At 64.6% G+C, this 25444-nt stretch overlaps 1 protein-coding gene across 3 annotated transcripts in view; it reads left to right on the top strand.

Annotated features, from left to right (window-relative positions):
* The first annotated feature begins 1188 nt into the window (after positions 1-1188).
* Positions 1189-25444, top strand: part of ABR (ABR activator of RhoGEF and GTPase) — a 36088-nt gene continuing 11832 nt past the window's right edge. The window contains exons 1-12 of one of the 3 annotated variants that reach the window (XM_086762862.1): positions 1189-1458; positions 14234-14418; positions 18939-19043; positions 19568-19753; positions 20568-20675; positions 21383-21443; positions 23903-23955; positions 24110-24250; positions 24592-24713; positions 24830-24995; positions 25132-25254; positions 25322-25397. In XM_086762862.1, the coding sequence (XP_086618988.1) occupies positions 1227-1458; positions 14234-14418; positions 18939-19043; positions 19568-19753; positions 20568-20675; positions 21383-21443; positions 23903-23955; positions 24110-24250; positions 24592-24713; positions 24830-24995; positions 25132-25254; positions 25322-25397 (1558 nt within the window). In that variant the 5' untranslated portion in view covers positions 1189-1226. Of the gene's footprint in view, positions 1459-9460; positions 9681-14233; positions 14419-16715; positions 17181-18938; positions 19044-19567; positions 19754-20567; positions 20676-21382; positions 21444-23902; positions 23956-24109; positions 24251-24591; positions 24714-24829; positions 24996-25131; positions 25255-25321; positions 25398-25444 lie in introns of those variants that run through there. The other 2 variants (XM_086762859.1, XM_086762861.1) reach the window with 2 other exon arrangements.

Here is a 25444-nt window from a genome sequence, read left to right as displayed (position 1 = left end):
TGGGTAAATAAATGGGGCGCTTTGTTCCTGCTGGGGCACGGCCAGGTGGCACAAGGGACGCAGCTTGTGAGTCACCTGCAGCTACGGTGACTGCCCCCCCCACGCCTTGAGGGGTAAGGGAAGGGAATCACCAACCCTCCCCATGGCGCCGGGTTGGAAAGCCCCATCCCGTGGGGCAGGAGCGGGCTGGGGGACAGCTTACACGCAGCAGGCACGCTGCGCCGTGGCATGGAGTGGGCAAAAAGCCTTCCGTGGGTCTCCATCGCCCGCCGCAGGAGTTTGTGCCTGTCCGGTGGGAATGGCCATCTGTCCTGAGACGGACAGGGCAGGCAGAGGCATCACCGGCCGGAGGATGAGGGTGGCTGTGGGTGCAGCAGCTTGGTGGCACAGGAGCTACCCTGCACCTTCGAGGCTCAGTTGTCCCTGGCTCGGGGACCGATTTCTCACAGTGTGTGGGCTCATTTGTGCCGTTAGCTGTCGCTTTGTCAGCTGCTCTGATGCTGCCAGCCCCGGGCGCTGCGTCTCCTGCACAGCATCCTCCCAGCCCACAGCTCCTCTGGGGAGACCCAGTGGTGGGGATGGAGGAACCACATCCTGGGCTGCATCACCGGCAGCATGGCCAGCAGATTGAGGGAGGGGATTCAGACTGGACATCAGGAATAATTTTTTTATGCTGAGGGTGGTGGAGCACTGGCCCAGGTTGCCCAGAGAGGCGGTGGATGCCCCATCCCTGGAAACATTCCAGGCCAGGTTGGCCGGGGCTGTGAGCAACCTGATCTGGTTGGAGATGTCCCTGCTCCTGGCAGGGGGATTGCACTGGGTGGGCTTTAACGGTCCCTTCCCATCCAAACCACTCCGTGATTCCATAACCGAAGGCTGAAACAGACGAGAATGTGTCACCCCGCTCCCGGGCTCCCCAAACCCGCCCCGTCCGAAGCCCGGGGAGCGCGGGGGCAGAGGCGGAGATTCCGGGCACAGCCCAGCCGGTCGCAGCCGGGGGTGGGGGGCGGTGGCAGCGCTGCTCCCCGCCCCGGTGGGGCCGGACCGGGGCGGGGCAGGGGGCGACGTCAGGGCCCGGGGCGGGGGCGGGGGGGGGCGGAAGGCGGTGGTGAAGGTGGAGCGGGGTGGGGGGGCGGTGAAACTTCGGGCCGGGGCGGGGGATGGCGGCCCGGGAGGATTTCGGGAGGCACTGGGAAGCGGAATTCCCGGGGGAAGCGGTGCCCCGCATGGAGCTGGGCTCGGTGCGGGCCATGGAGCGGGAGCTGGAGCGGTGTCGGCGGCACCTGCGGCGCTTGCAGCGGGCGCTGGCCGAGGAGCGGTTCAAGGTGGGCTACCTGGAGGCGGCCCTGGCCAGAGCCCCCCCGCCGGCCGTCCCCCGCCCGCCGCCCAGCCCCACCGGCAGCTCCCCGGGGGGAGGCAGCGGCCGCAGCTCCGACGGGGAGGACGCGTCCTCGGCAGGTGGGTGCCGCGGGGGCAGGGGGGAAGGGGATGGGGATGGGGGTGTTCCCCCCACCCTGGGACATCCCGCACCAGGGGTGAGGGTAACGCCAGCCCCTGTGTGGCCCCATGGCAGGGTCAAGGGCACCCCCAGCCCTCCTGCTGTCTGTGGCACGGTCAAGGGCACCCCACGGCCATGCGTGGTGGGGAGCGCCCTACAGCCCTGTGCCGTGCCAAGGCCACCCCGAGCTCCCCTGCCACCCCTGGCATGCAGTCGGTGTCCCCCACGCCATGGCACGGCTGAGGACCTGGCGGTCTCTCTGGCCTGTCCCCGTCACCCAGCCAGGATGCCGACACACTGCTGTGGCTGTCCCAAGCTCCTGTGCCATCCCCATCAAACAGCTAATGCCACCCCCAGGCCCTGTGCTGTCCCCATCCCACCACTAAGACCACCCTGAGCCCCTGTGCCATCCTTGTCCCATTCCTGAGGGTATCCTGTGCCAAGGGCCCGTCCTGACCGGCAACTGGCTCTTGGTGATGGGCCACTGGCCCAGGAGCCACCTTGGAGGCTGGGACACAACAGGAGAGTCACGTCCCCCAGGTGTGACCTGGCTGATGGGGACATGTCTGCTCGGCTGACATCCTGTGATCTGCCTTGGGAAAGTCCTGGGGCCGCTAAAGCAGAAGCGTGCCGGGGTGGCGAGGCGTCCCGGGATGTTTCACTGGGCGGGCTGAGGACGATGTCATTTTGCAACTGGCTGTTTTGCGGCACTGAAGGCGCAGCCAGCTCATGCTGTCACCCGTCGCGCTGTCCTACTTCCAGCGGCCTGGAAGTTGTTATTGCATCAGCTTTAATCCCGGTTCAAACACAGTCCTGACAGCGAGGGAATCTCACTTTTCATGTGGCTAATTCTGCAGCTGACTCGAGTTAATGTCGTTCTTGCTTGATTCTTCAGGGTGGTGCTTTTTCCCCAAGGCTGTGTCGTGCTGCTTTAGGATTGCCAGGGTAGCAAGCGCTCTGATGTTGAACCGTGCTTAATATTTACCGTAATTTATATTTATTGCATGAGTCTACAGGGCCAGAGAACAGCTCGGTTTCCGTTTCACCTTCCTGAGCTTTCTGGAGGTGAAGCATCCAGAGGATGCGGCTGCTCTCGGTGTTGTCTCTGTACTGCGCCGGGCTTGCTCATGCGTGTGTTTGCGCCTCTCCTCGATCGGCGGGGACCAGCCGTGGAAGCCCGCACCCAGTCCCGTGGCGAGGACTAAGGGCATTCCATGTGTCACCAAGCTCTTCCCAAGCTCCGCGTCAGTCATCACGGGTTGTCGTTTTTGGAGCTTGGCGGCTGAGGGGGCTCGAGCGTGTCGGCGGGAGCGAGTGCAAATCCTCCCGATTTACACTCAGATCCTGCACTTTGTTTATATCTGGGTAATGCTGCTGAGTGTTTCCAAACACCCAGCATCGTGTAAGGCTGCTCTCAGGCCAGGGCTTCCCTGGAGCACAGCGTGAGCCCCCGAGGGTCCTGGTCTCGTAAGCCGGAGGGATCCTCCAGCCTTGAGGTGGCTGCACCAAGACCCTTGCAGCCGGCCGGGGTGAGTCTTTTGGCCAAGACCTTGAAATCCAGGGTTGCATCTGCTGTGGTCAAATGTGGCCTCTTCCTCCCCCAAACGGGTCTCCATCGCGATCATCCCGCGCTCGTCCGAGGAGGCAGCGTCCCCTCCACCCAGCAGCCGGCTCCTCGCCCCGTGGCACGGCCGGGCTCTGCGCGGAGGTCGCCCAGCCTTGTCCCGAGCCTTTCCCGAGCATCACCGCTTTTCTTTGTTGCGTGTTAGAAGGGCGCCTGTGTTCACTGACGGCACTGACATTTAAAAGCAGAATTTGAGAGCACAGTAAAACGCGTGTGGTCGTTGCCTGGATCCCCCTTTCTCCGGACAGTTGGTTAACTTCGTGCTCCCTGGTTTTCTTCTCACTTCTCTTTATTTTTCAGATATAATTAACAATTCCTGATTGCTGTTTGCTTCTCCCACCAGTAGTCCAGGTGGTGGGTAACTCGGTTAACGCTGCTCTGCCTGGGTCCCTCGGTATTTTAATGGGAATTTTGGAGCTTAGCGGTGCTGTGGCTGAATGTGGTCGGTCACCATTTCGCTGTGACCTACGGCAGCGCTGTCTGGACAGCGAGCGAAGGAGCAATGAGTACCGTCTTTATGGGGATTACCGGGGAAAGACAGTGGTTTCCTTTAAGTAGGTTGTGATTAATCTGATTTAAAGCGAGGAAATCTGCAAGATGCCCCTATTTGCGGCTCTCGCATGAGAGCGGCGCGTGTGACAGCCAGATAGATGATCCTGGCATCTGAGATAACGCCTGTGCCAGCTCACCCGGGACCAACAAAATCTGAGCGTCAGCGAGCAGATGGCTAAAAGCGAAGCGTGGAAAGGACTGAAATTCCCTTCATCTTGGCCGTCACCTGTCCCTGTGGCTAAACACGGAGCTGGCCTCACAGCTGAGTATGCGCGGTGCCGCGCGTGGCCGTGCCGGGAAGTGGTCGGGGCGTGCCAGGGCGCGGCGATGCTTCGGCTGGGTGCTGCTTCCATCACTGCCCTTTTGCTGCAGCACGATTTTGGGGTGAAGGGTTGGTACCCACGAGGAGAGGGTGGGCTGAGCAGGTGGGAGGCGACTGTGCCGGTGACTGGGAGGAGGGACGCAGTGATGCTCCTCGGAAGATGCTTTGTGCCCGGCGGCCGGGTAGTGTGCGCAGAGGTGGAACAAACTTGGTGCTGGGTTTCCCTCCTTTGACTGTGGGAAGCTGAGAAAAAGGCCGGCTTTGCCACAGAGCTGCGATGCTGCGGGAGCTTCTGAAGCTCCTCTGGAAGGCTGCTGGGGCCAGGAGCCCCCGATCTGCCCCGTGCAGCACCCTGCACCCCAGAAATGCGAGCTGCAGGGTGGGGAGTGCTGGCATAGCTGGAATACTCCTCGATGGGGTTGGCTGGTGGGTTTGGTTACAGCAGGATGCTGCGGCTGCAGGCTGTGCTGGAATTACAGTTTCTGTCATGGAAAGATCCTGGAGTCACGTGGGCTTCACTGCTCACCCCGCCACACCGCCTTCGCTAGCACCTTGGGAAATGGGGAGGGAGGCTGCGGGTCGCTGCCTCGCGGAGCACAGAAATGCAGCGGTGGGAGTGTGCGCACCAAAGGGCTGAGGTGGGGAAAGGGCCCTGGGGCATCCAGAGTCCCCATGGCATCGTCCCTTTGTGCCCAGCTCAGGGCTGGATCTCCATGGGCATCATGTTCGGAGCTCCTGGTGTGGTTTGGGTAAAGGCAGGGCTGGTTCTTGCTGCTCCGTCCCTGCTTTCAGCTCGTGCTGCTGCTGGCAAATACACGATACTGCGAAAGCGGCATCTCTGTGTGTCCCGGAGAGACCCCTCTGCAGCCGGGGAGGTGATGGGGTAGGGCTGCGGGCAGGGCTCTGTCCTGCTGGTTCCTCATCCCTTTCTTGGAAAATCCACTGAAACTTCAGGAAGAGGCGAATGGAAAAGAGTGAGCAAAGTCCAGAGTTTATCCCGGTTCATCTCTTTCTGTCTGGAGTAGGTCATGGCGGGCAAGAGACGAAGGAGCGGTGATCCTGCATCTCCCAGGCAGGTGAAGAAGTGTTTGTTGCATTGTTTGTGCAACCATTTCCCCTCCCGTGGTGCCAGGAGGGATCTCAAAGGGGATCATCTACCACCTCTGTGTCCTTTTTTTCTTTTTTTAAATTTTATTTATTTTTTAAAATTTGTACTCTTTATTTTTTTTTTTTCCCCCTAGCTGTTGGAAAGTGCTTTTTTGGCTCTGAAGATTCTGGAAGTTCCTCTTCTGGCCAGGGAAGGCCAGACAGAGCCGCTGTGTTTAATTTTAACTGCTTAGGCGAGGACAAAACCGCAGCGTGCGTGTGTGTGTGCCTGCTGGGGACCTTTGAACCGTCTCCATCTGCTCTGGGGCCCGGCGGTGTTTCGGGAGGTGGCATTTCTCCACAACCCCCCCTCTGATGGCAGCGTGACAACAACATGGGACTGCCTCCCTGGAGAGCGGTGCTGCCCCAGCCAGGGACTGCAGGGTTAACGCTGGGACAGGTTGGCACGGTTAAAGAAAAGTCATAAATAAATGCAAAAGTTCACGAGGTTAAAAGCCTTTGACTAGAAGAGCTGCTGGGTAAAAGCACAGCTTTCAAATGAAAGCAGTAAGTGCTGGTTGTTGGAGTAACCTCCCCGTGATGGTAAATACTGGAGGGCTCGTAAAGGAGCTGGGAGAGCAAAGGGGAAACCTGCGAGCGGCTCTGCCCGCGGGCACCAGTGGGACCTGTGCTCCAGGGCAGAGCTGGCAACAGCCACAGCGTCTGTCGGGCGGAGAAACCGCCCGTCCTGGTGAAAGCCGAGCAGGACGGATGCGGGGTGGGATGGGGGTCCTCATCCCTCTCACTGGTGGGTGATCTGGTCCCAGCGGGCACATCTGTCTGCCATTTGGGGCTGGGATGATGCTGAGCTCCCCCAGCTCAGCAGCGCGTGGACGGCGGGCAGCAGCGCTGCCCCAGAGCCCTGCGGAAGGGAAGGAGGGGATGCAGTTCCCGTGTCGGTGCCAGCTTTGGCTTGGAGGTGGCCCCTGGCCCCTCGGTGTGGTGGTCGGCGGTCCCCAGGTGGGAGCGGCAGCAGCAGCAGGGCACGCGAGAAACCCTCATTAGGTGGCTGGCTACAGCCAGAAGTGGCCTGCGGGGCCTGCATACATTTGCATCGTAAGTCTATTGAAATCTGGTTTGGGTTTTGATTTTTTTTTTTTTTTTTTTTTTTTTTTTTTTTTTTTTCCCCTGTGCAGCGGGAGCTCTTTGTTTGGGGGGGGTTCCTCCTCCCCTCCTGCCCAGCGATGCTGCTGGTTGGGATCCCACCGGATGGCTCTGCTCTTGTCTTCTGCTGGATGCTGCCTGCTGCTGCCAACCCCGCCGCGGCCAACCGAGGGAGACACTTTAACATTCCCTTGGGTCGGAGAGGGGAGCATGGTTTAACCAAGGCAACCCACTGCAGTGTGCATCTGTCCTGGGAAAACGGCACCTCTGTCTCCGGTTCGTGGTGTTGCTGGGTTTCCCCTCCGGTGGAGGTTGGCCGGAAGGAGCACACTGATCCCGCTGCATCCCCAAGAGATGGCTTCACATAGTTTTGGCTGTCCCACCCCTCGTTACTTTATCAGTGTTTGCTAAGCAGGGTAATTTGCATATGGAGATCAGCAGCGGGGAGCGAGACCTGGCCAGCCCAAGCAGAACTGGGAGGATGTCCTGCAGATCTGCCCCGAGATAAGGGCCAGCTGCAAAGTTCAGGGATTGTTTGAAGATCTGGCAGATAGGGAGACCTTTGTGCTCGGACCAGGGCTTTCCGCCATGGGCGGTTTGTGTTCTGATGCTGAGAACCAACACCTCCTCCTTCATGGGTCCCGCGGTGGGAAGCGGGAGCCGTTTCGGCAGCGCTGGCATCGGGGCTGGGTGGGAGAGGAGCAGCCAGGGGCTGAGGCACTGCAGGAAGGATCTGCTGTGCTCCTTGGTTGGGAAGGTGGAAATATTTCCATTTATTCCTCTTTTACCCCTCTGCAGCCTCTGGCAAGGGGATAGGTGCTGCTTTGCACCAGCGAGGGACAGCCCTGACCTCCCGCACAGCCCAGCACAGCGGGCGCCGGAGCTCACGTCTCCCACCTCAGCCCTGGCTGTGTCCGTGCCGTGGCTCTGGGATGCGTAGGCTTCACCTTTCCCAACCAAAGGACTCTGGCTGCTCTCTTAATCCTCACCCAGTGCTCCCTTCTGCTATTCCTGCAGGAAAACACCCCCTTCGCGCCACGTGGGTGTAGGAGATGCGGGTGGCTTCGGAGCCGATCATGCGGCCGCGGCTGGAGGAGGCTCTTGCACAAGAGTCCAGAAATAGCGGCGCGTGGGCTGGCGGGCAGGGGCTGGGCAGATGCCAGGCAGACAGCCAGACACCAAGCCGGCTGCGCGGGGCCGGCCGGTGGCAGGGAGGAACTGCGGGGACTCGGCTTTGGGCTCTGGCCGCAGGGATGCTCCCGGCTGGAGCTGTGCTGGGGTCGGGAGGGTTGAGTGTGCAGTTAGCAGCCTCTCTTCACCCGGGGCTGGCCTGCTTCACCGTGGGGTGGTGGGTGCTCCCCTCAGCGATGGGCAGAGGAGGGTCCCCAGGAGTCTGGTGGCCTGTGGGCAGCTCGTGTCTTGTTGTTGGATAAAGAGGAAGATGTGCAAAGTGGGGCTTGCATGGTAGCGTGGTGTCGTAGTTCAGCCCCAACAAAACCACGACACGCGGAGCAAGGTGCCGTGGGCAGGAGCGGCCGGGAAGCGTGTCTAGCCTGGGGAGTTATGTGGAAAAACCCCTGCGTGCATGGAAAACGGGCCATCCTGGGGGGCTGCGGGCTGCCTGCTGCCCCTGTGGCTCTGCAGCCACCGCGCCGGAGGGGCAGCAGCTGCGCTTTTTGTTGGTGCCGGTGCTGGTGCCGGTGCTGGTGTGATGCTTCTCAAGGTGTGAGCAGCGTGGTTTCCTGCCATGAGCAGGGTTGATGTGCTCAGCCAAACCACTGTCACCTTCCTGGCAGCTCGCCGCGCTGGGTGGCGGGGTCTCATGCTGCGGGGGGCTGTGGGGGGTGCGGGTTTTGGCTGTGAAGGGTGGAGGGGACTCTCCATCAGGACCTTCAAGGGATGGAGTGGGGACAGACTGTGGCAGCGAGCTGGAGCCTGGGCAGGAGCAAATGGAGGAGTTGGTGGGGGGACAGAGACCAGCAAGGTGGTTGCGTTGTGGTCACCCTTGGGCAGGGCTGGCACTGCTCGTGCTGACGGCTCGGGGACAAGGGGAGCACTGGCACCAGGCAGTGCAGGGGGGGTGGTGGTGCCTAGCAGCATCCTGTGGGGTGGTGTGCTTGGGTCCCCAAAATACCTGGGGTGGGAGATGGCAGCTGTGGGGCCGCTGACTCAGCACCTGCTTGGGCTGGGTCCCTGCCACCCTGCCAGGGCTGGATGTGCCCCCCCTCCGGGGTGGCAGAGCTGTGCCGGGGGCAGCAGCGGCCCCTCACTCCGGATGCCAGATGCCGGTGGCTCTACGTGCCCCAGCCCTGCCGAACCGCAGCCCTGGCATTGCCGCGCTCCCCCAAAATGTACCGGCCTGGCGCGGCCGTCCCAGGGAGCGGGGCTCAGGCGGTGGCATTGCCTTGGCGGGGTCCCCTCAGGTTTCACGGCCGGGGCGCTTGCCAGCGCCACCCGCGTCCTGGCACTTCACGCTCGGGTGGCTCTTACCTTCCCCTTGTGCCTGCCGGAGCGTTATCCCTCCTGCCCGGTTCCCATCTGGCCCCGGCGCCTGCTCCAGGCCCCTTTTCCCGCAGGGCTGAGCCCGCAGGCAGGATGCGGCCGAGGGCACGGGCGAGGGATGCTGCCCACGCCGCCGGGACCGGGGCGGCGATGCCGGCACGGGCTGAACCAGGGCAGTCTCCGCGCCTGAACGCTTGGCCGGCGCCCTGACATATTGGGGTTGATGACTCTGGCGCTTTATGTTTCCTTTGGCTATGTACAGCTGGGGAGGGCGGTTTAACCCCTGCCTGCCCGCACACCCCGGTTGTGGAGGGCAGGGGAGATCCTGGTCCTGAGCCGGGGGGAGCTGGGCCAGGAGGAGCCTGCGTCCTTCAGCCGTAGCCGTTTGAGGGGCTGGTGGGGTTCTGCTGGGGAGGGGGCAGAGCATCCCTGGGTCGTAGGAACGAGATAAGACCATGGTGGAAAGGGTGATGGAGCTGGGCTCCACCATCCCCCCCTACTCTCCTTGGGGTGGCCTGGGGGGGAAGCCGTATGCCCCTGGGCCACCCCCATCTCCTCCTCCTCCTCCCTGGTCCCCAGACCCCTGCGGAGGGTCAGCGTGGCTGCGTACGGGGGGGATGCTGAGCTCGGCTCCCCCCGGCAAGGCAGGGGCGGGAGGCGGGACGCGCTGCCATTGCCAAGCGGCACCTCCTTCCCTGGGCACCCTTGGCAGAAGAACCGCCGTGCAACCCGGGCAAGCGGCCGTGCCCAGCTCTCCCATCCAGCCCCTCGCCTGGGCCTGCGGCCCCCCGCCTCCCGCCCTCGCCCGCCGTCTTTGTTGTGAGATGAGAGGCGGCTGGCGGGGCTGACAGCCGGTGCAGCCCTCCCGAGCATGGAGCCGCTGAGCCACCGCGGCCTGCCGAGGCTCTCCTGGATCGACACCCTCTACAGCAGTACGTGACCCGGGCTGGGGGGCGGCGAGGGAAAGTCGGGGTGGTCGGTCCCCCCTCCTACCTGTTGGGTTGCGTTGCGTCGCGTTGGGGAGGGATGCTGTACCGGCGATCACATGCGGGGGGGGCTCCCGGGCTGAGGCGAGCCCGAGCCGGGGGGAGGCGATGCTGGCGGGGGGTTGCGTTCCCCTCCCTGAGCATCCCGCACGCTCCAGCGGCAGGGCAGCGCTGGCCGGAGTCGGTCCGGCATCCCTCTGGCTCCGGGGACCTGCTGTCCACTCTGAGGGGCTGCCTGAGCAGGATGGGTGATGGTGGCCCTGGCGTGGGGGGGCTGGCGCTGCCCACGGGGGGGTCCCTGGGGACGCATCCCATCCCCGTCCCTCTGCGTGATTTCTCCCCTAGCCGTGATTTTCGCAGCGAGCTCCGAGGCGCTGTGCCGAGGATGCTGTGGCAACGCAGTGTCGGTACTCGGGGGCCGGCAGCCAAGGGGGCTGAGGGCGTCCTGCAGCAGCCCGGGGGGTGCGAATCCCCCCATCCCACGGCCGGGCAGCAGGGAGGAACGAGCTCCAGAGCCGTGCTGATCCCAGTCCCACAGCAGCTGTCTTGGGGGCAGCTAAGGGAGCCAGGGACACGCTAAGGGATGGTGGGGGGCTCGGTCACAGGGTCTCCGTTGTTCATTCAGGGGGAGCGTTGCACTGCGTGGGTTTTGGGGTGCAGTGTTGAGCTCAGACCTTGGCATTTCTGGGGCAGCAAGGTTTGGCATGGGTGCGTGGGAAGGTGGGATGCTCTGGAGAAGGAGGCACGGTGTCCCCTGCACAGATGTGGCACCTGCCATGCCCTGGAGGGAGCAAGGGGCTGCTGGAGGGGGGCACGTTGCATAGGGCTGAGCCCCCCCAAGTTTTCCAGCCCGAAGCCTCCAACACCCGCAGCTGGAGGCCGCATCCAGCAGCGGCAGCGCCGGGGTCCGGCAGAGCTGTGCCGCTTGCACAGGCGGCTGGGCTGGAACCTGGAGGCCACATCCAGCCCCAGCCTCCGCGCCCTCCTTCCCAGCCACAGCCTCTCCGCAAAGTGATGGCTCTGCCATCCCAAATCCTGCTCCGGCCGCCCTCACCGTGGAGGGCAGGGGCATAGGAGAGGCTGCTCGGCGTGCCCATGTTTGGGGGGATGTGGGGCAGGGTTTGTCCCTCGTCACACCCGGGAAGGCGGTGACGGTGCGGAGGAGATGCTGTTTGTGTTGAGCCACCCTTTGGAGGAGGCCCGCGGAGGCAGATCGGAGGCCAGCTCACGCATCCGTGTTGTCATGGTGAATTTTCACCAGGCGCAGGGAAACGGCAGCATTTCCCCAAAACCTCACAGGCTTCGTGCAGATGTTGGACTTCTCCCAGCAGTGGGATGGGATGAGCGAGCGTTAGGGTGTGCCGCTGCGCTCCCGGGGTGCAGGGAACAGTGTGTGCCTGACTGGAAAGGGAAGAAAATTCCACCCTGAGCTGCTGTGACTGTGCTGTCACCTGCCCGGGCTGGTAAGGAGGTGGCTGCTCTCCTTGGCTACGCTCCCTCTTGGGGACCATCATGCTGGGATTAACCTGGGTCAGACTCAGGAAGACACGGCAGAGTGGAAACATTATTTTCCTGGGGAAAATAATCCCCCGTGGGCACGTGTTCCTGGCCCTGGCACTCTCCTGGGGGCACATGCCAGCCTGTGGGACCCCTTCCCTGATGGGTGTTGGTGTCCTGCGGGTGCCAGCCCTTGGTCTGCAGCTCCGGGCCACAGGTCTGCACGTGGGAGCTGGGGTGTCCTTGTCCCCCACCAAAGTGGCTCCCCTGGGCCAGCTGCCTCCCTCTCCTCGGTGCCCGCCCCTGGGGTGGAGCAGGAGGATTTCCATGGCTGCTGAAAAACGGGAGCAAAAATAGCGCTGGGTTTTGGCACGGGCGCAGGAACAGGCTCTGCAGCTGCAGGAAAGAGGGAGGTGCTGGGTTTGGGCTGGCTGGGTGGCAGGAGCACCCCACGGGCATGGAGACGCAGGGGCCAGCCCCTCCGTGTCCCCTGGCCCAGCAATGTCCCCCTCACCTGTCCTGGCTGCTTGGTGGTGCTTGGTTCCCTCCCGGCAGCGGGTGCTGGGGGTGAGCCCAGCATGCTCAGGTGGGAGCCCCCTAAATACTGCACAGCTGTGACAGCACAGCTGGAGCCATGGGGACACAGCTCTGCATTCAGCACAGGGTGCCACTGGGGCACTGCCTGTAGGTCTCATCCCCAGCTCAGCTCTGGGACTGGGATGTAGCTCTGCTCCAACTGGGAGCGATGGCTCCTTGAGAGCTGAGTCGTTCCCATGTCCCCACAGGCCGGTTCCTTCCACCTCCGTGCTGTTGATGCCACCTTCAGCCCTGCACCGCTGTGGATGTCGCCTCCCAGGGTCCCCAGCCGCCTCGTTAAAGCCGTATTCCTTGTTACCTGGCCGCCGAGCCGCCCCAGCCTGGTTGCCAGGTCTCGCACAGCACCGGTGCCGCTCTGGGTGCCCCCGTTGCCTGCCCTGCGGTTAAGTCCGGAGCTGGAGGACCTTGGCCGTGGTGGAGGGGAGGCCTGATGGTCTCCAAGTTGGTGTGCCAGGTGGGGACCATCAGCTTTGTCCCCTCTCAGCTGCCTTAGACCCTGTCTGATGGGGAAGGGCAGTTGGGCGAGAGGTTTGGGTTTCTCTGGGGCATCCCCAGCCTGGGGATGGGACCTGGTTGGGTGGGCTCAGGGGAGCTGCGTGGGCTGGGTGTCCTGGGGAGGTGACCATCGTGGGGGGACACCAATGCTAATGTACCTTGTGCTGCTTTGCTCCTGGATGGTGCTAGAGGCATCCCAGTGGGGACCCGTCAAAGGCAGGAGGGACAAGGGATGTCCTACCATGAGGAAGCGGGACAGGTTGGAGTCAGGGATCTTCTTTCCCTGGAAGGTGAGGACCAGGGGGAGCTATGGGCTCCCCCATCTCTACCCATCCAACTTGTTCATTCCCAGTCAGCTCCTTGGTTGGATGGAGGCTGCGGTGGCCTGGTGAGGGTGGCAACCCAGCCTCCGAGGCGTGGTTATTAGCTGCTAATTGCTAATGAAGCAAGGTCTGAGAGGGGCTGTGGTGCCCTGGCAGAGCCGGGATGCATCTGGCCTGTGTCAGGGCTCTCTTCCATCCCACCCCTAGATGTAGGATGGGACCCCCTATCCCTCCCTGCTGGCACTGGCGGGGCTCCCGGCTTGAGTGGGCTTTGCAGTGCTCTCTGATTTAAAGATCTGTTCACTTTCAATATGAAACCAAATGAAATATTCATGTGCCGAGCGGCGTTGATGGGAGTCAGGGGAGTCCTCGGCCGGGGTGGCACAAAGTGGCAGTGGTGTGGGGTTTGCTCTGGGACCAGACCCTTGTTTTGGCTGGGGTCTCTGCCAGGGTCTTGGCTGGGGTCCCCCTGCTGCCCACAGCCGGAGAGCCCGTGGGTACGGCCGTGGGGCTGCTGGGCAGGGAGGGGAGCGAGGGGCTGGCGCGGGATCAGGTTGGGCGAGCCGTCCCCACCGCCTCTTCGGGAGCTACTGAGGGGGTCTCAGCTGTGGGCCCTGGGCAAGGGGTGCTGGCTGCACCCCACAGCCGCCCCTGCCGCAGCCGGGCTCCCATCCCCCTCCCCTTTGTCAGCATCTTGGGGCTGCTGCAGCCGCCTCTTCCCGCTGCCACCGAGCCGCTGCCGTTTCCATGGTAACAGGTTAGGATGTACCCCAGTCCCCTGCTGCACCCCGGTACCCGCCGCAGGCCCCGGGGCCCCCCTGCTCCCACCTGGGGCTCCGGCTCCCCAAAATGGCTTCCCCTAGGGCATGGGTGCTGTGAGGGGGGTGGTTGTGGGACAGAGTGGGGCATCCTAAAATGGGTGCTGGCCTGGTGTGGTGGTGGCCTCATCCTGCGCTGGGGAAAGCAAACCCCTCCTGCCCCACCAGCACAGTCTGAGCCACCAACCCGGCATGGAGCTGCTGCCATCCCCCTTCTTCCAGAGGGGGTGGCACTGTCCTCCGTGCTGTGGACCCAGGCGTCCTGGCACCTGTTCCCACGCTCTGAGGAGGATGGGCGTGGGGAAGCAGGGAGGACGGTGGCCGTGGCTGCCGGCTGAGCTCCATCCCTCCCCGGGGATGGAATAGGGATGGCGACTGCCAGGCAGGCAGGGCAGAGCTGTTTGTGTAGGGCTGAGGAGTCTGGCAGAGCAGCTGGCCCCGCACAGACGAGGCCTGCGGCGTCTCGGTTCCATTAATTATGCAAATATGGGGAAGTGTGTCGAGCAGAGGGTGCCCTGCGGGACCGAGGATTCTCTGTGTGATGCCCTGCCCGCTCAGCCGGGCTGGCAGAAAGCAGGCAGCCGAGGTCGGTGGGGCCAGGGTGGGCTGTGGGTGCAGGCACGCGTGTCCGTGTGTGGCCCCGGGTGTTGGACGCGGGGTCGGTCTCTCGCAGGTAACCGCGGACTGGGGCAATTGTGGCGTGCTGTGCGGTGACCCTTGGCCGCGCCACTGCCTGGATGCTCAGCGCCGCCCTCTCTTCCCCCTGCAGACTTCAACTATGGTGCGGATGAGTACGACGCCGAGGGCAACGAGGAGCCCAAGGCGCTGCCGGAGGGCTCGGAAACCATGCCCTACATCGACGAGTCGCCCACCATGTCCCCCCAGCTCAGCGCCCGCGGCCAGGAGAGCGGGGACGGCGTCTCACCCACACCCACTGATGGCCTTGGCACAGGGGTAGGTGCTGGGGGCGCGGAGCCCTGTGCCGGGTGCGGTTGAAGCTGGGGCTGTGGGTGCCTGGCTGGGTTGTGTCAGTGATGCTCTGGTGCTGCTGTGACCTGGGGGACTGTCCCTTGGCATCCCCAACCCCTGGGCTCTGGGGAGCAGCACTCTGTTTAGCTGCTGGTTTTGGGGGTGCCACGTTTTTTTGGGACACGTTGTGTCCCTGCCCTGTCGTGCCACGCTAGTGGCAGAGCCAGGATGGCACGGACCGGTCGGAGAGCGGGGTCCGGGTGCTGGAGCCCAGCTGGGCTTGCTGGGAGGCGTGGGGTCTGTGGGGGTCCCCAGCATCCTCAGCATCCGCAGCTCCGGGGAGCCCTTGGGGACAGGGCGCAGCCCCTCCGCCGGGCTGCCAGCTCCATCTAGCGGCACTTGGGGACAAGCAGCCAGCTGGAGGGGACACCTTGCCCCCTCTCCCTTCCTCCTCTTTCTGGGGAACTGAGGTTTAACCCCTCCTCTCCCTCTGCCCTTCCCAGCGCATCCTCGGGAAGCCCTTGGGGTTCATCCAGGATGTGTCCCAGGAGGAATGCTGGGAGAGTTGCCAGGCGGGAAACTAAAGGAAAAAAATAGGTTTTGTCCAGAAGAAAAGTTTCTGTAAAGTCCGGGGAGGGGAGCGCTGGGGCCGCTGTCCCCGGGGATTTGGGCGCTGCCGGGCTCGGGGAGGGTCCGGGGGTTTGGCAGGGGGAGGAGGCCGGACTGGGAAACGTGAAGGTTGTGGGTTTTTTGGTGTTTGGTTGTGTTTTTTTTTCTTTTTCCTTTTTTTTTTTTTTTTTTTTGTCGTGGAAAGAGTTAAGCCCTTAACCCGGATGCTGAGGCAGAGGAGGCGAGAGGTGTGGCTTCCTCCCCAGGGCTGCGCAGCATCCTCCTCCCCGCAGCCAGCGCGGTCCCTGGTGGGGCAGAAAGGTGGGGGGGGCAGAGAGATTGGGGGGCTGCCGGCCCTCTGCCACCCTCCTGCCTGAAGGACCCTGTCCCAGGACTGGGGCCGTGAACCCCCCCCCCCCCCCCAATTCTGGCTCGGGACCCCTTGTCCCCCCCAGGCGGGACCCTGGTCCCAGCCTGCCACCCAGGTGCTGGGGTGCTGGGCTCACCCCATCGCTTTTGGCAAGCGAGGTGGGACTGGTGTGGGTGCCTTTTGGAGGTGTCACCTCCCAGCCTGAGGTTTCTGATGGGGCTTTGCTTCTCGCAAGCTCTTGGGGCTGCTGTGACCGTCTTGGGGACCCGCCACCCAGAAACGGCCCATCCATCCTTCTCCTGCCTGGGAAACACAAGTGCCGTGGTCACGATGTGGGGTGATGGCCTAGCCAACCCAGGGTTTGGCACTTTGGGTGGCAGGGAGCGTTCCCCTCTCTGGGAACCCGGCCGCGGAAGGTGGTGTCTGGTGCCCTGGTACAGACCCCTCTTGGCAAAGGCCGAGCAAAGCCGTGGCGCGGACACGGGGCTGAGCACGGGCTCTGGAAAGTCCCCGTGTCTGTGTCCCTGCCCGCTTCTCGCAGCAGGAGTTTGTCCCAGGCCAGGATGGGCGCAGGGAGGAGAGCCGGCTCCTGCGGGCAGAGCACACGTGGCCGCTGGTTCCCCTTTCGCTGCCGAGGAGCGGGTGGGGGAAACTGCTGAAATAGCTCTTGCGTTAGCGTCCCCTCCTCCAGCCCGTTCTTGCCCCATTTGCCAGGGCCCGCGATGCCCCTCACGGGGGTCACGCCACTGCTCGCGTTCCCCCCAGGGTTGCGATCGAGCAGTTCCCCCCGGGGTTGCGAGGTGCCAGTGCTGATCCCCGTGGGACACGGGGCAGATGCTGCGGGAAGGCGTGTGTCTGAGCGGCGTCACCCTGCCCCGAGTGCCCTGTGGGGCAGGGAGGGGGTCGGTACCCTTCTGGGGGTGCAGGGCCAGGTCCCCTTACGGGACATGGTGATGCTGCTGCCCTTCGAGGTCACTTCTCGCTGGTGGCAATCCCCGTGGTCCGGCTCTCTGCCTGCCCACGGACGCGGGAGGGCTGCGGTGGGCAGGATGGGTGCTATCCTGTTGCTGGCCGCTCCGCTGGGCGAGGGCACGGGGGGGCCTGGCAGGGGCCAGGGGACCCCTCCGCGTGGGTCTCTGCCGGCGTTGGGAGAGCCGAGTTGGGGAAGGTGGCTGCCACGCGCCCCAGCCTTGACCACACGCCGCTGGCGGAGCAGCCCCACCTCCATCGCCAAGAGATGCATTTCCTGTAGCGAGCGTGCAGGGCGGAGCGGCGTGGCTGGCTGGGGCGCAGGGCGGCGGGCAGCGGCCCTCCACCGCCGGCGGCCCCCTCGGGGCTGAGCGGAGGCCAAGGGAGCGCTAGGCTGTCCTTCTTGTCCCACTGCTGGTGACCCCGGCATTGCCGCCACCGCCGTCACCGCTTGCTCACTGCTGCTCGGAGGCAGTTGTGCAGCCGTCCCCGCTGCAGCCAGGACGCCGAGGCCGAAGGCTGGAGCTGGGGCAGGCGGGAGCACCGGGGATCCCATAATGGCTCCTTTCATCCCGTGGCTGTGGCCGGCGTCCAAGGCTGACTCAGGCCAGGCTGGCTTGGCTGCGTGAGCCCCTTGCCTGGAGCCTTGCGGGGTCCCCTCTGCCCCCCCGCTGCCCAGCCAGCCATGGAGGAGGAAGAGGAGGCCATAGGGTACCTGGATAAAGTGCTGGAGGATGAAGATGACTCTGAGCCGGGAACCCCCACCAGCCCCGGGTCTCCATTCTCAGCCGGCGAGAAGGTGGGCGGCGGGGGCACCCCACTCCCGTGCTGGGTGTCGGTGGGGGGGACGAGGGGCATCTTGCTGGTGCTGATGACACCCGGGTATCGGAGCAGCTCCTGGGTCGGCGTGGCGGGTGCTGGTGGGGGGGCAGAGCTGGGGGGGCAGTGGGAGCATGACTGCAGCCCTGCTGCTCCCCTGGGATGGCCTGCGGCTGGGGGCACGGGGCAGGGCTGCGCCTGGCATGGGGCACAAAGGGCTCGCCGCGGGTGCTTGTGCAGAGCGGGGTGAGCACCTGGCCTTCCTCCCGTGGGGGAGTGGGGGCCACGCGTGATGCTGCGGGGGGGGGGGGGGGCTGCGTGGCTCGGCAGAGCCAGCGCCGGATGCTCAGGAAGGGGCTGAACCACACTCTGCCACTGCCCCACCAGCAGCCCCTAAATGGTCCTGAACCCCGGTGCTGGGGGGTGGCACCAGGGGGACTCCTGGGCTGGCACCCTTCTCTCGCCCGCCCTGCCAAGGGTCCCTGGGTGCTCCAGAGGCTGGCATGGGGCTGGAGGAGGCTCTGGCTCCACTCTCCTTGGGGTGTTTGGCATGGGGCGGCCGCCAGGCCCTGCTTTAGGGTCGCCCTTCTGGGTCGCGGGGGTCCCGCTGGCATTGTCCCCACGGGGTGCAGCGGGCCCTGGGCGCGGACGGGCCGCTTATCTCCCCAGCTCCTGCGCAGGGCCCAGGCGGGGGGAAGCAGGAAGAGCCCGTGACTAATCGGTGGCAAAGAGCCCGTGAGCTCCCAGCGCACAAAACCGTCCCTGCCGCGCACCCCCTCTGCCACGCCGGTCACCGTGGCCTGGCCCCGAACCATGCAGCGTGGCAGGGGGCTGCGGGGTGGGCACCCCGGTTGGCACAGCAGCCCCCCGGGGCCGGCTGATGGATGCCAGAGTGGGATGGGGAGATGCTGATCCACGGCTATCCCCACCCCGTGGCCATGCACCCCTGGGTGTTTGCAGCTGGCAGGGGCAGACAAGGGTGGAACAGGATCCCAAACCGTCCCGAACGGCTCATTGCTCGGGAATGTCCTCGTGGCTCTGCTTGGTCCCAGTTTGGGTGGCAAAGCCTGGCCCCTAAGTGTGATTTTTAGGACAAGCAGTGCCATAGGGGAGGCCAGGGCGTTGGAAGCAGTCCAGGGGCTGGGACATCCATGGCTGGGCGCTGGCAGAGCCTCGCTGGGGGTCCCGGAGCCCCGCCGAGCATCGCCTGTCTCCCTGCTGTGCCGCTGGAGCACCGGTGCTGGAGCAGACACGGGCACGGGCTGAGCCGATGGCAACTGGAGCAGCAGCGGGGCCCCACGCAGCTCGGGACCGTGGTGGCACTGGGCAGTGACCGCTGGGGTGGCACTTTCCTGGGAAAGCCTCAGCTGTGGAACAGGGTGGTGCCGGATTCACGTGGCAGCACGGTCTGCTGCTGGGCATGACTTCACTGGGCGCCTCTGGACTCTGTCCTGGGAGAGTCCTGCCGCGCCGCGCGCCACCCTGGAGCGGTGCCCGTGGCACCGGGCTCCTGGCCAGCCAGGGAGGGGAGCGAAGCCAGCGCAGCCCGTAGCTTCCCAGATGGCTCCCGCCTGGATGTGCCGCACGGCAGGCATGTGCCCGGGCCTTGCCGTGGAGCTTCCTTGATGCTGGTGGGGACGCGTGCCTGCGCGGGGATCCTGGGGATGGGTTGGTGGGATGATGGGTTCCTTCCCGTGCCGGTTGCTGGCTCAGCCAGGCTCCTTGCTGTGTTGAACAGGGCGAGCGAGAGGCTGGCAAAGGCCTGGAGATGCGGAAGCTGGTGCTCTCCGGTTTCCTGGCCAGCGAGGAGATATACATCAACCAGCTGGAGGCCCTGTTGTTGGTGAGCACAGCCCTCCAGGGATGTCCTTCCCGAGGGATGGATGGATGGGTATAGTTGAGTGAGCGGATAGGTGGATGGATGGTGGGTGGATGGATGGACAGTTGGGTGGGTGGATGGATGGATGGATGGATGGATGGGGTCTTTCTGGATAGCCTCCCCGAAGCAGGCCTGGCCCAGGCACTGACTGGGAGGGAGCAAAGATGCAGAGGCCACAGCAGAGCTCTGGCCCTGCCGCCCCCATCTTGCTTCCCCCCACTGCCAGGGTGCCTGGCGGGGAGGTATTTATAGCCCTGCTTCCTCTTGCGGATTCACTAGCCCTCGCGACGGAGACGCTGTTGCACAACGTGGGGGTCATCTCCTCCACGGGGAAGTCTGCAAGGATGCACAAGCTGGAAGCAGCCCTTCGGTCCCGCTGCCGGCTGGGACCCATCCTGGGCAGCCCTCGCTGCTGCCTCAGATCCCCCTTGTCCCCAGCGTTCCCTTCCCAGTCCTCATCTCAAACGCTCTCCCTTCTCCTTTGTCAGCCTATGAAGCCGCTGAAGGCCACAGCCACTACATCGCAGCCTGTCCTCACCCTCCAGCAGATTGAGACGATTTTCTACAAGATCCAGGACATCTATGAGATCCACAAGGAATTCTACGACAGCCTGTGCCCAAAGGTGCAGCAGTGGGACAGCAACGTCACCATGGGCCACCTCTTCCAGAAGCTGGTACGCGCCTTCCCCGGGGATTGCTCCGCTTGGAAGAGGCGGAGGGCCGGGGAGATGGAGCATGGTGCTGCGGGGCTCGGCCCCATGGCGTGGCTCAGCTCACACCCCGCCACGTGCTCGCTGGTGGCCATGGGACTTGTTGCATCCCTCCCTGCAGCAGCCGCTGCCACCTGCCCAAGCCCTCCCGTCCCGGGATGGGAGTTAGTGCGGCCTCCGTGCCTCTCGCTGCTGTGGGGGTGCCCGCGGCTGGCGGGTCCTGTCTGCGACCGTGGCGGGGTTTTGGCTGGTGTGGCTTTGCCGCAGGGCTGGCAGGAGCCTGGGCGTGTGGGTGACCCTGAGCGGGGAGAGGCAGGGGGTCTTTGCCTCTGTCCCCACCACTGCGGATGCTGCGGTGGTGGCTCCCTGGAGTTACGCTCCAGGTCCTGTCGCTGCTTTGGGTTCGCGATGGTAGCATGGGCTGTGCTCATGGGTGCCGTGGCTGTGCTGGAGACGGGAGGAGGACAGGGCGGGTTGAAGGGCGCTGGAAAGCGGCTGTAGCTTCAGCCCCTTCTGTCCAGACACCCGCTGGCTCTCTGCTGGATTTTGGAAGTTTGTAGGGGCACAGGGCTGGGCGGGAGCCTCGCCGTCCTGCCCCAGTGAGGGCTTTCCCTGCGGGGCCAAGTGTGTGGCCCCCCAGCTGGCTGTGGTCTGGCAGAGCATCCCGCCGGGAGGGGACAGCTCTGGGCAGTGTCCCCTTGGTGCCTGCCTGGCCCCTGGCACCATGGAGGGGCTCCGGCATCCTGCCGGGTGCCCGGCTTACCCCTGCTCCCCGCAGGCCAGCCAGCTGGGGGTCTACAAGGCCTTTGTGGATAACTACAAAATCGCGCTGGAGACCGCGGAGAAGTGCAGCCAGAGCAACTACCAGTTCCAGAAGATCTCGGAGGTAAGCTGGGCCAGGGCTGTGCTGGGGGGGACAGGGCTGTCACGGCCAGGTTGTCCCAGCGTGGGGCAGAAAACACTGTCCCCATGGCTGAGCCGACCGCCTGTGCCCCACGGAGCTTTCCCTGCCCCAGGGACTCTTGAGGACCATCCGTGGGGCAGGGCTGTCAGCTGCTGTGCTGCAGGGTCGTGGTTGTGGGTGGGGATTTTGTCCCCGCTTTGTGCAAGCTCGGGTCGGGCTCAGTCCTCACTGCCATCATTTCTGGGATGCCAGGACAGCCTGCACCCGCTCACCCCATCCAGCGAGGGTGGGTGCTGGGTGCCTGTGGCTTATCCGCTGCTGGCTGCACCTCCGTGCCTGCCTCCCCTGTAGAAACCAGCTGCAGCCTGGCTCCCCGCTGCCCCCGGCCCCTCCGCAGCGGGGCTGTTCGGCTCAGTGGGACCAGCAGCCTCCCCAGGGCTGCTGTGGGGCTGGGTGTCCTGCTCCAGGGTGCCCCATAGGTCCAGTGCCATCCCAGCTGGTGGGTGCAGCCAAAACTGCTCCCGTACGGTCCACACCTCCACCCCAGCACCCCCGAGTCGCCTCCGGTGTGGCCGGGGTGGGGCCAGGGGGAAATATCAGGGTGGAGGGGGACCCCGTGACCTTGAGCAATGACCTCCCCCCCACCCCAGCCCCCTGCTCCCTGCTCTGATGGGCCTTTCCCTCCCTAGGAGCTGAAGGTGAAGGGCCCCAAGGACTCGAAGGACAGCCACACGTCCGTCACCATGGAGGGTACGGCGGGCGCGGGCGTGGGGAGGGGGCTGCAGCCTTTTGTCTGCGCGCGGGACCGGCAGGGATGAATTACTGAACGGCTCCTGCGAGCGGAGCCCTTTGTGTTCCCATGTGCGGAGCAGGCAAGGATGGAGGGGAAGGCAGCTCTTTAGGATGCTGGGGGCGTGCAGCAGCCCCCCACCCCCTGCCCACCCCCTCCTCCCCGCCCGCTGGCTGCGCCCAGAGCCGTGCTGAGGGGCCGATGCTGTGCCGCAGCCGGGCTGAGCTGCCGCGGGGCGGCAGAGATGGCTGCGTGGAGACGGGGCTGCCATGGAAATCCTCGTCGTCGTCCGGCTCTGCTGTAACTGCACCTATGGTGAGGCAAGGGGGCCGGTTCCCGTTTTGGGGGCTGGTGGGGAGCGATGGTGTGAGGATGCTGGCCTGGGGCTGGCTGTCCTTGCCGGGGGGGTGGAAGCTGCGTTGTGCTCTGCAGCCTGAACTTGCGAGCGTCTTTGTTCCAGGCTCTATTGAATCATCTTGGCTCCGGCACACGCTGCCACGCGCTTGCCTTCTGCGCTGGGCAGGGGCTCGTGCCGTTGGTGGGATGGTGAGGGGTTGGGGCGGGTGAGGGGACCCCCTCTGCAGCGGGGATGGTGATAGGGAGGGCTCCCCGTTTGCTTGCCGGAGGCTCTGTGAGCGGCATGGGGCCAGAACGCCCATCTCTTGGCAGCTGGGGAGGAGAGGTGCTGAGCATCCCTGCCCGCTGGTGCCCAGCCCCATGATGCCTGCGTGTGGGTCCCAGGCCGGTGGGACCACGCCAGCAAGAAGCCCGGCGCTCGTCCGGGCTGTGACAGCCCCTCCGGGGGCTCCCCGGTGCTTTGTGTGTGCCTGTACCGATGGCCGCAGGAGGGTCTGTCTTCCCCATGGATCTAGGGTGGGGGAAAGCGGGGGGACACCCTGCCTGCCCCCTCCACCCCGGAGCAGGGCTCTCGCTGGCTGCCGCGGGGAGTGAGGCTCCGCTTTTCCCTGCCGGCACGGAGTCGTGTGGGATGCAGCCTCCGGTTCGGGGTCCAGCCCCGCGTCCTTGCCTCCTGAGCAGACCCCCGTTTGCTGGGACGGGGGGGGTCCCCTCTCTTAGCACAGGGTGGGGACAGGCAGCACATTTCCCTCCTCTCCCCCAGCTCGAAACTTGCTCGGCCCTGGCAGTTTGGGGAAGTGCTCCAAAGTGAAGGGAAAACCCAGAAGCGTCGGCTGGGCTGGAAGCAGCCCAGGGGGATGTGAGCGGCTGGGTGTGGGGAGCAGCGAACGTGCTCTGTGCCTTCACCTGCCAAAAAAGCCAGGGAGGAGGAGGAGGGTCCAGCTGCTTGGGGTGAAACGTGCCTCTGAAGAACCCCCGGGGCTGCTGTCCTGCTGGGAGGGTGCACGGCAGAAGAATGGGGGTGTCTGTGCCCAGACGGAGCCTCATGTGCAGTCATGGGGAGCTGTAGAGAGGGAACTTGGGGCTGTGGGGAGGGAACACGGGGCAGCAGTGCTGGGACGATGCCTTGGCCTCTGCGTTCTCTGTCTGCGGGGATTTGGCTGACGCTGGAGCAGCCTGGGTTCCCCTTGCACCCAGGGCTGGCTGGGGCAGTGGGATACGGGGTGTCCCATGGGGTGGCAGAGCCCAGCGAGGGCAGGGATGGGACCCACCACTGAGCCAAAAGGGAAACTGAAAAAGCTGCTGGGTGTTGGGAGTGACGAGCGGCTTTTCCGCTCTACAGCCGCCGCACAGCAAGCTGGCGGCGCCGGTGCCTGCACCGCACCCGGGGAGCTGCTTCGCCCCAGAGGGGGACGCGCTGGCACAGTCACGGTGGGGACGTCCCACAGTTGGGGCAGAGCTGTGTTCGCGATGGGAACACCCGCTGGCTTTGCCACCCGTGACCTGTGGCAGCAGAGATAGGGAGGACGTGGTGGCTGGGTTGGTGTCCCCATCATGCCGTGTCCCAGGACAGGGTCAGACTTTGCCGATGTGAGGCCTCAGCTGGAGCAGAGCACCGTGAGGGAAGCGCCGTGCGGCAAGCGCCGTGTGGCAGTTGTCTGAGCTTGTCACCCCAGCGGGGACCCTGCGGGCATCTGTGCCGCTGGCAAAACCTCTCGAGTGCAGCCCTGAAATCACAGTGCGTGTTGGGCAGCTGCCAGCGGTGGGCTCTGCCCTCGCTCCACGCACCAGCTCGGCCGTGGCTTCTCCTGCCGCCGGCGCAGCAGGGCACGGGGCTGCGGCCTCAGCCCTGGCTCACCACTGCCCTTGGCAGTAAGGTGATGGTCCAGCCGTTGCTGGCTCCCTGCAGAACGGACCCCAGATGCTCACACAGGGTTCTGTGCGGATCCAGGGAGTCTCTGGGCATCTGATCTCCGCTCCTTGCCCCCGCGGGATGTGGTGCTGGCTCTCGCGGGTGGGAGAGGGACCGGGGTGGCTGCTGACACTTCCTCTCTCCCCGCAGCGCTGCTGTACAAACCCATTGACCGGGTGACGCGGAGCACCCTTGTCCTGCACGTGAGTGTGATGCCAGTCCCGGGCAGGGGGTTACGCTGCCCCCTTGCTCCTGGGGACCCGCAGCCATGGGGAGCGCTGCTGGGGGGTCTCCAGGGTGGGTGCTGCAGGCAGGGCAGTGCCCTCGGGCTGCTCACCCATGCCCGTCCCCTTCCAGGACCTCCTCAAGCACACCCCAGCTGACCACCCCGACTACCCGCTGCTCCAGGATGCCCTCCGCATCTCACAGAACTTCCTCTCCAGCATCAATGAGGACATCGATCCCCGGAGGACAGCGGTCACCACCCCCAAGGGGGAGGTGAGCCAGCGGGGCAGGCAGTGCCTGGGCACGGGGTGAGGGCTGGGCCTTCGACCAGCCCTTGGCTGGTGTCTCCATCCCGAGGAGCTCCATGGTGCTTGGCCAGGAGATAAAGAGCTTCCTCTAGACGCAGTTCTGGGTGCAAGGTTAGGGCTCTGCCTGGTTCTTGCTGCTTGCTGGCACCCTGCTGTGTGGACGGGACTCAAAACAGCACCCAGAGGACATGGACCTTCTCATGCTGCTGGTGGCTGAGCCATGGAGAGGGACAGGAGCATCTGTCTCCTGCGGTTTGTTGGCCATTGCTCCCTGCCCGCTCTCATGCCAGCTCCCCTGCCCCACAGACCCGGCAGCTTGTCAAGGATGGCTTCTTGGTGGAGCTGTCGGAGGGCTCGCGGAAGCTGCGGCATGTCTTCCTCTTCACCGACGTGCTGCTCTGCGCCAAGCTGAAGAAGACGGCAGTGGGGTAAGAAGGGTGCTGGGCACGGGAGGAACGTGTCACAACCCCCCTGTCCTCCGGTGGGCTGGGAGACGTGCTGGGGAGGGGGTCAGGCATCGCTCAGCGCCCGCACCCCGCCGCAGGAAGCACCAGCAGTATGACTGCAAGTGGTACGTGCCCCTGGCCGACCTGGTGTTCCCCTCGCCGGAGGAGTCGGAGCACTGCCCGCAGGTCCACGTCATCCCTGACCACGAGCTGGAGGACATGAAGATGAAGATCTCGGCCATCAAGAGCGAGGTGCAGAAGGAGGTGAGAGGAGGGTGTGGGTGGTCGGCGAGGGCATAAGACCGGCTGCGGGGGTGGGTGCTGTTGTCTGGGATTGGGAATGAGATGTGGGGGGTGGCTGGGACGCCTGCAAAAGCTCCTGTCCGCTGTCCGCCTGCAGAAAGCCAACAAGGGGCAGAGCCGGGCCATCGAGCGCCTCAAGAAGAAGATGTTTGAGAACGAATTCTGGCTGCTCCTCAACTCACCTGCCATCCCTTTCCGCATCCACAACCGCAACGGGAAGGTGAGGAGGGTGAACTGGGGGGGCCTGCGCCTGCGCACAGCCTGCTGCATCACCCTCTCTCTTGCAGAGCTACCTCTTCCTGCTGTCATCCGACTACGAGAGGTCCGAATGGAGGGAGGCCATTCAGAAACTGCAGAAAAAGGGTAAGTCTGGGGCTGACACACCCCCCTCGGGGCTCCTAAACCTCCCA

The sequence above is a fragment of the Chlamydotis macqueenii genome, chromosome 19, assembly GCF_036417535.1.
Source record: "Chlamydotis macqueenii isolate bChlMac1 chromosome 19, bChlMac1.mat, whole genome shotgun sequence".
NCBI lineage: Eukaryota > Metazoa > Chordata > Aves > Otidiformes > Otididae > Chlamydotis > Chlamydotis macqueenii.
The sequence above is the reverse complement of the archived record's forward strand: the minus strand, read 5'-3'. Positions and strand labels throughout refer to the sequence as shown.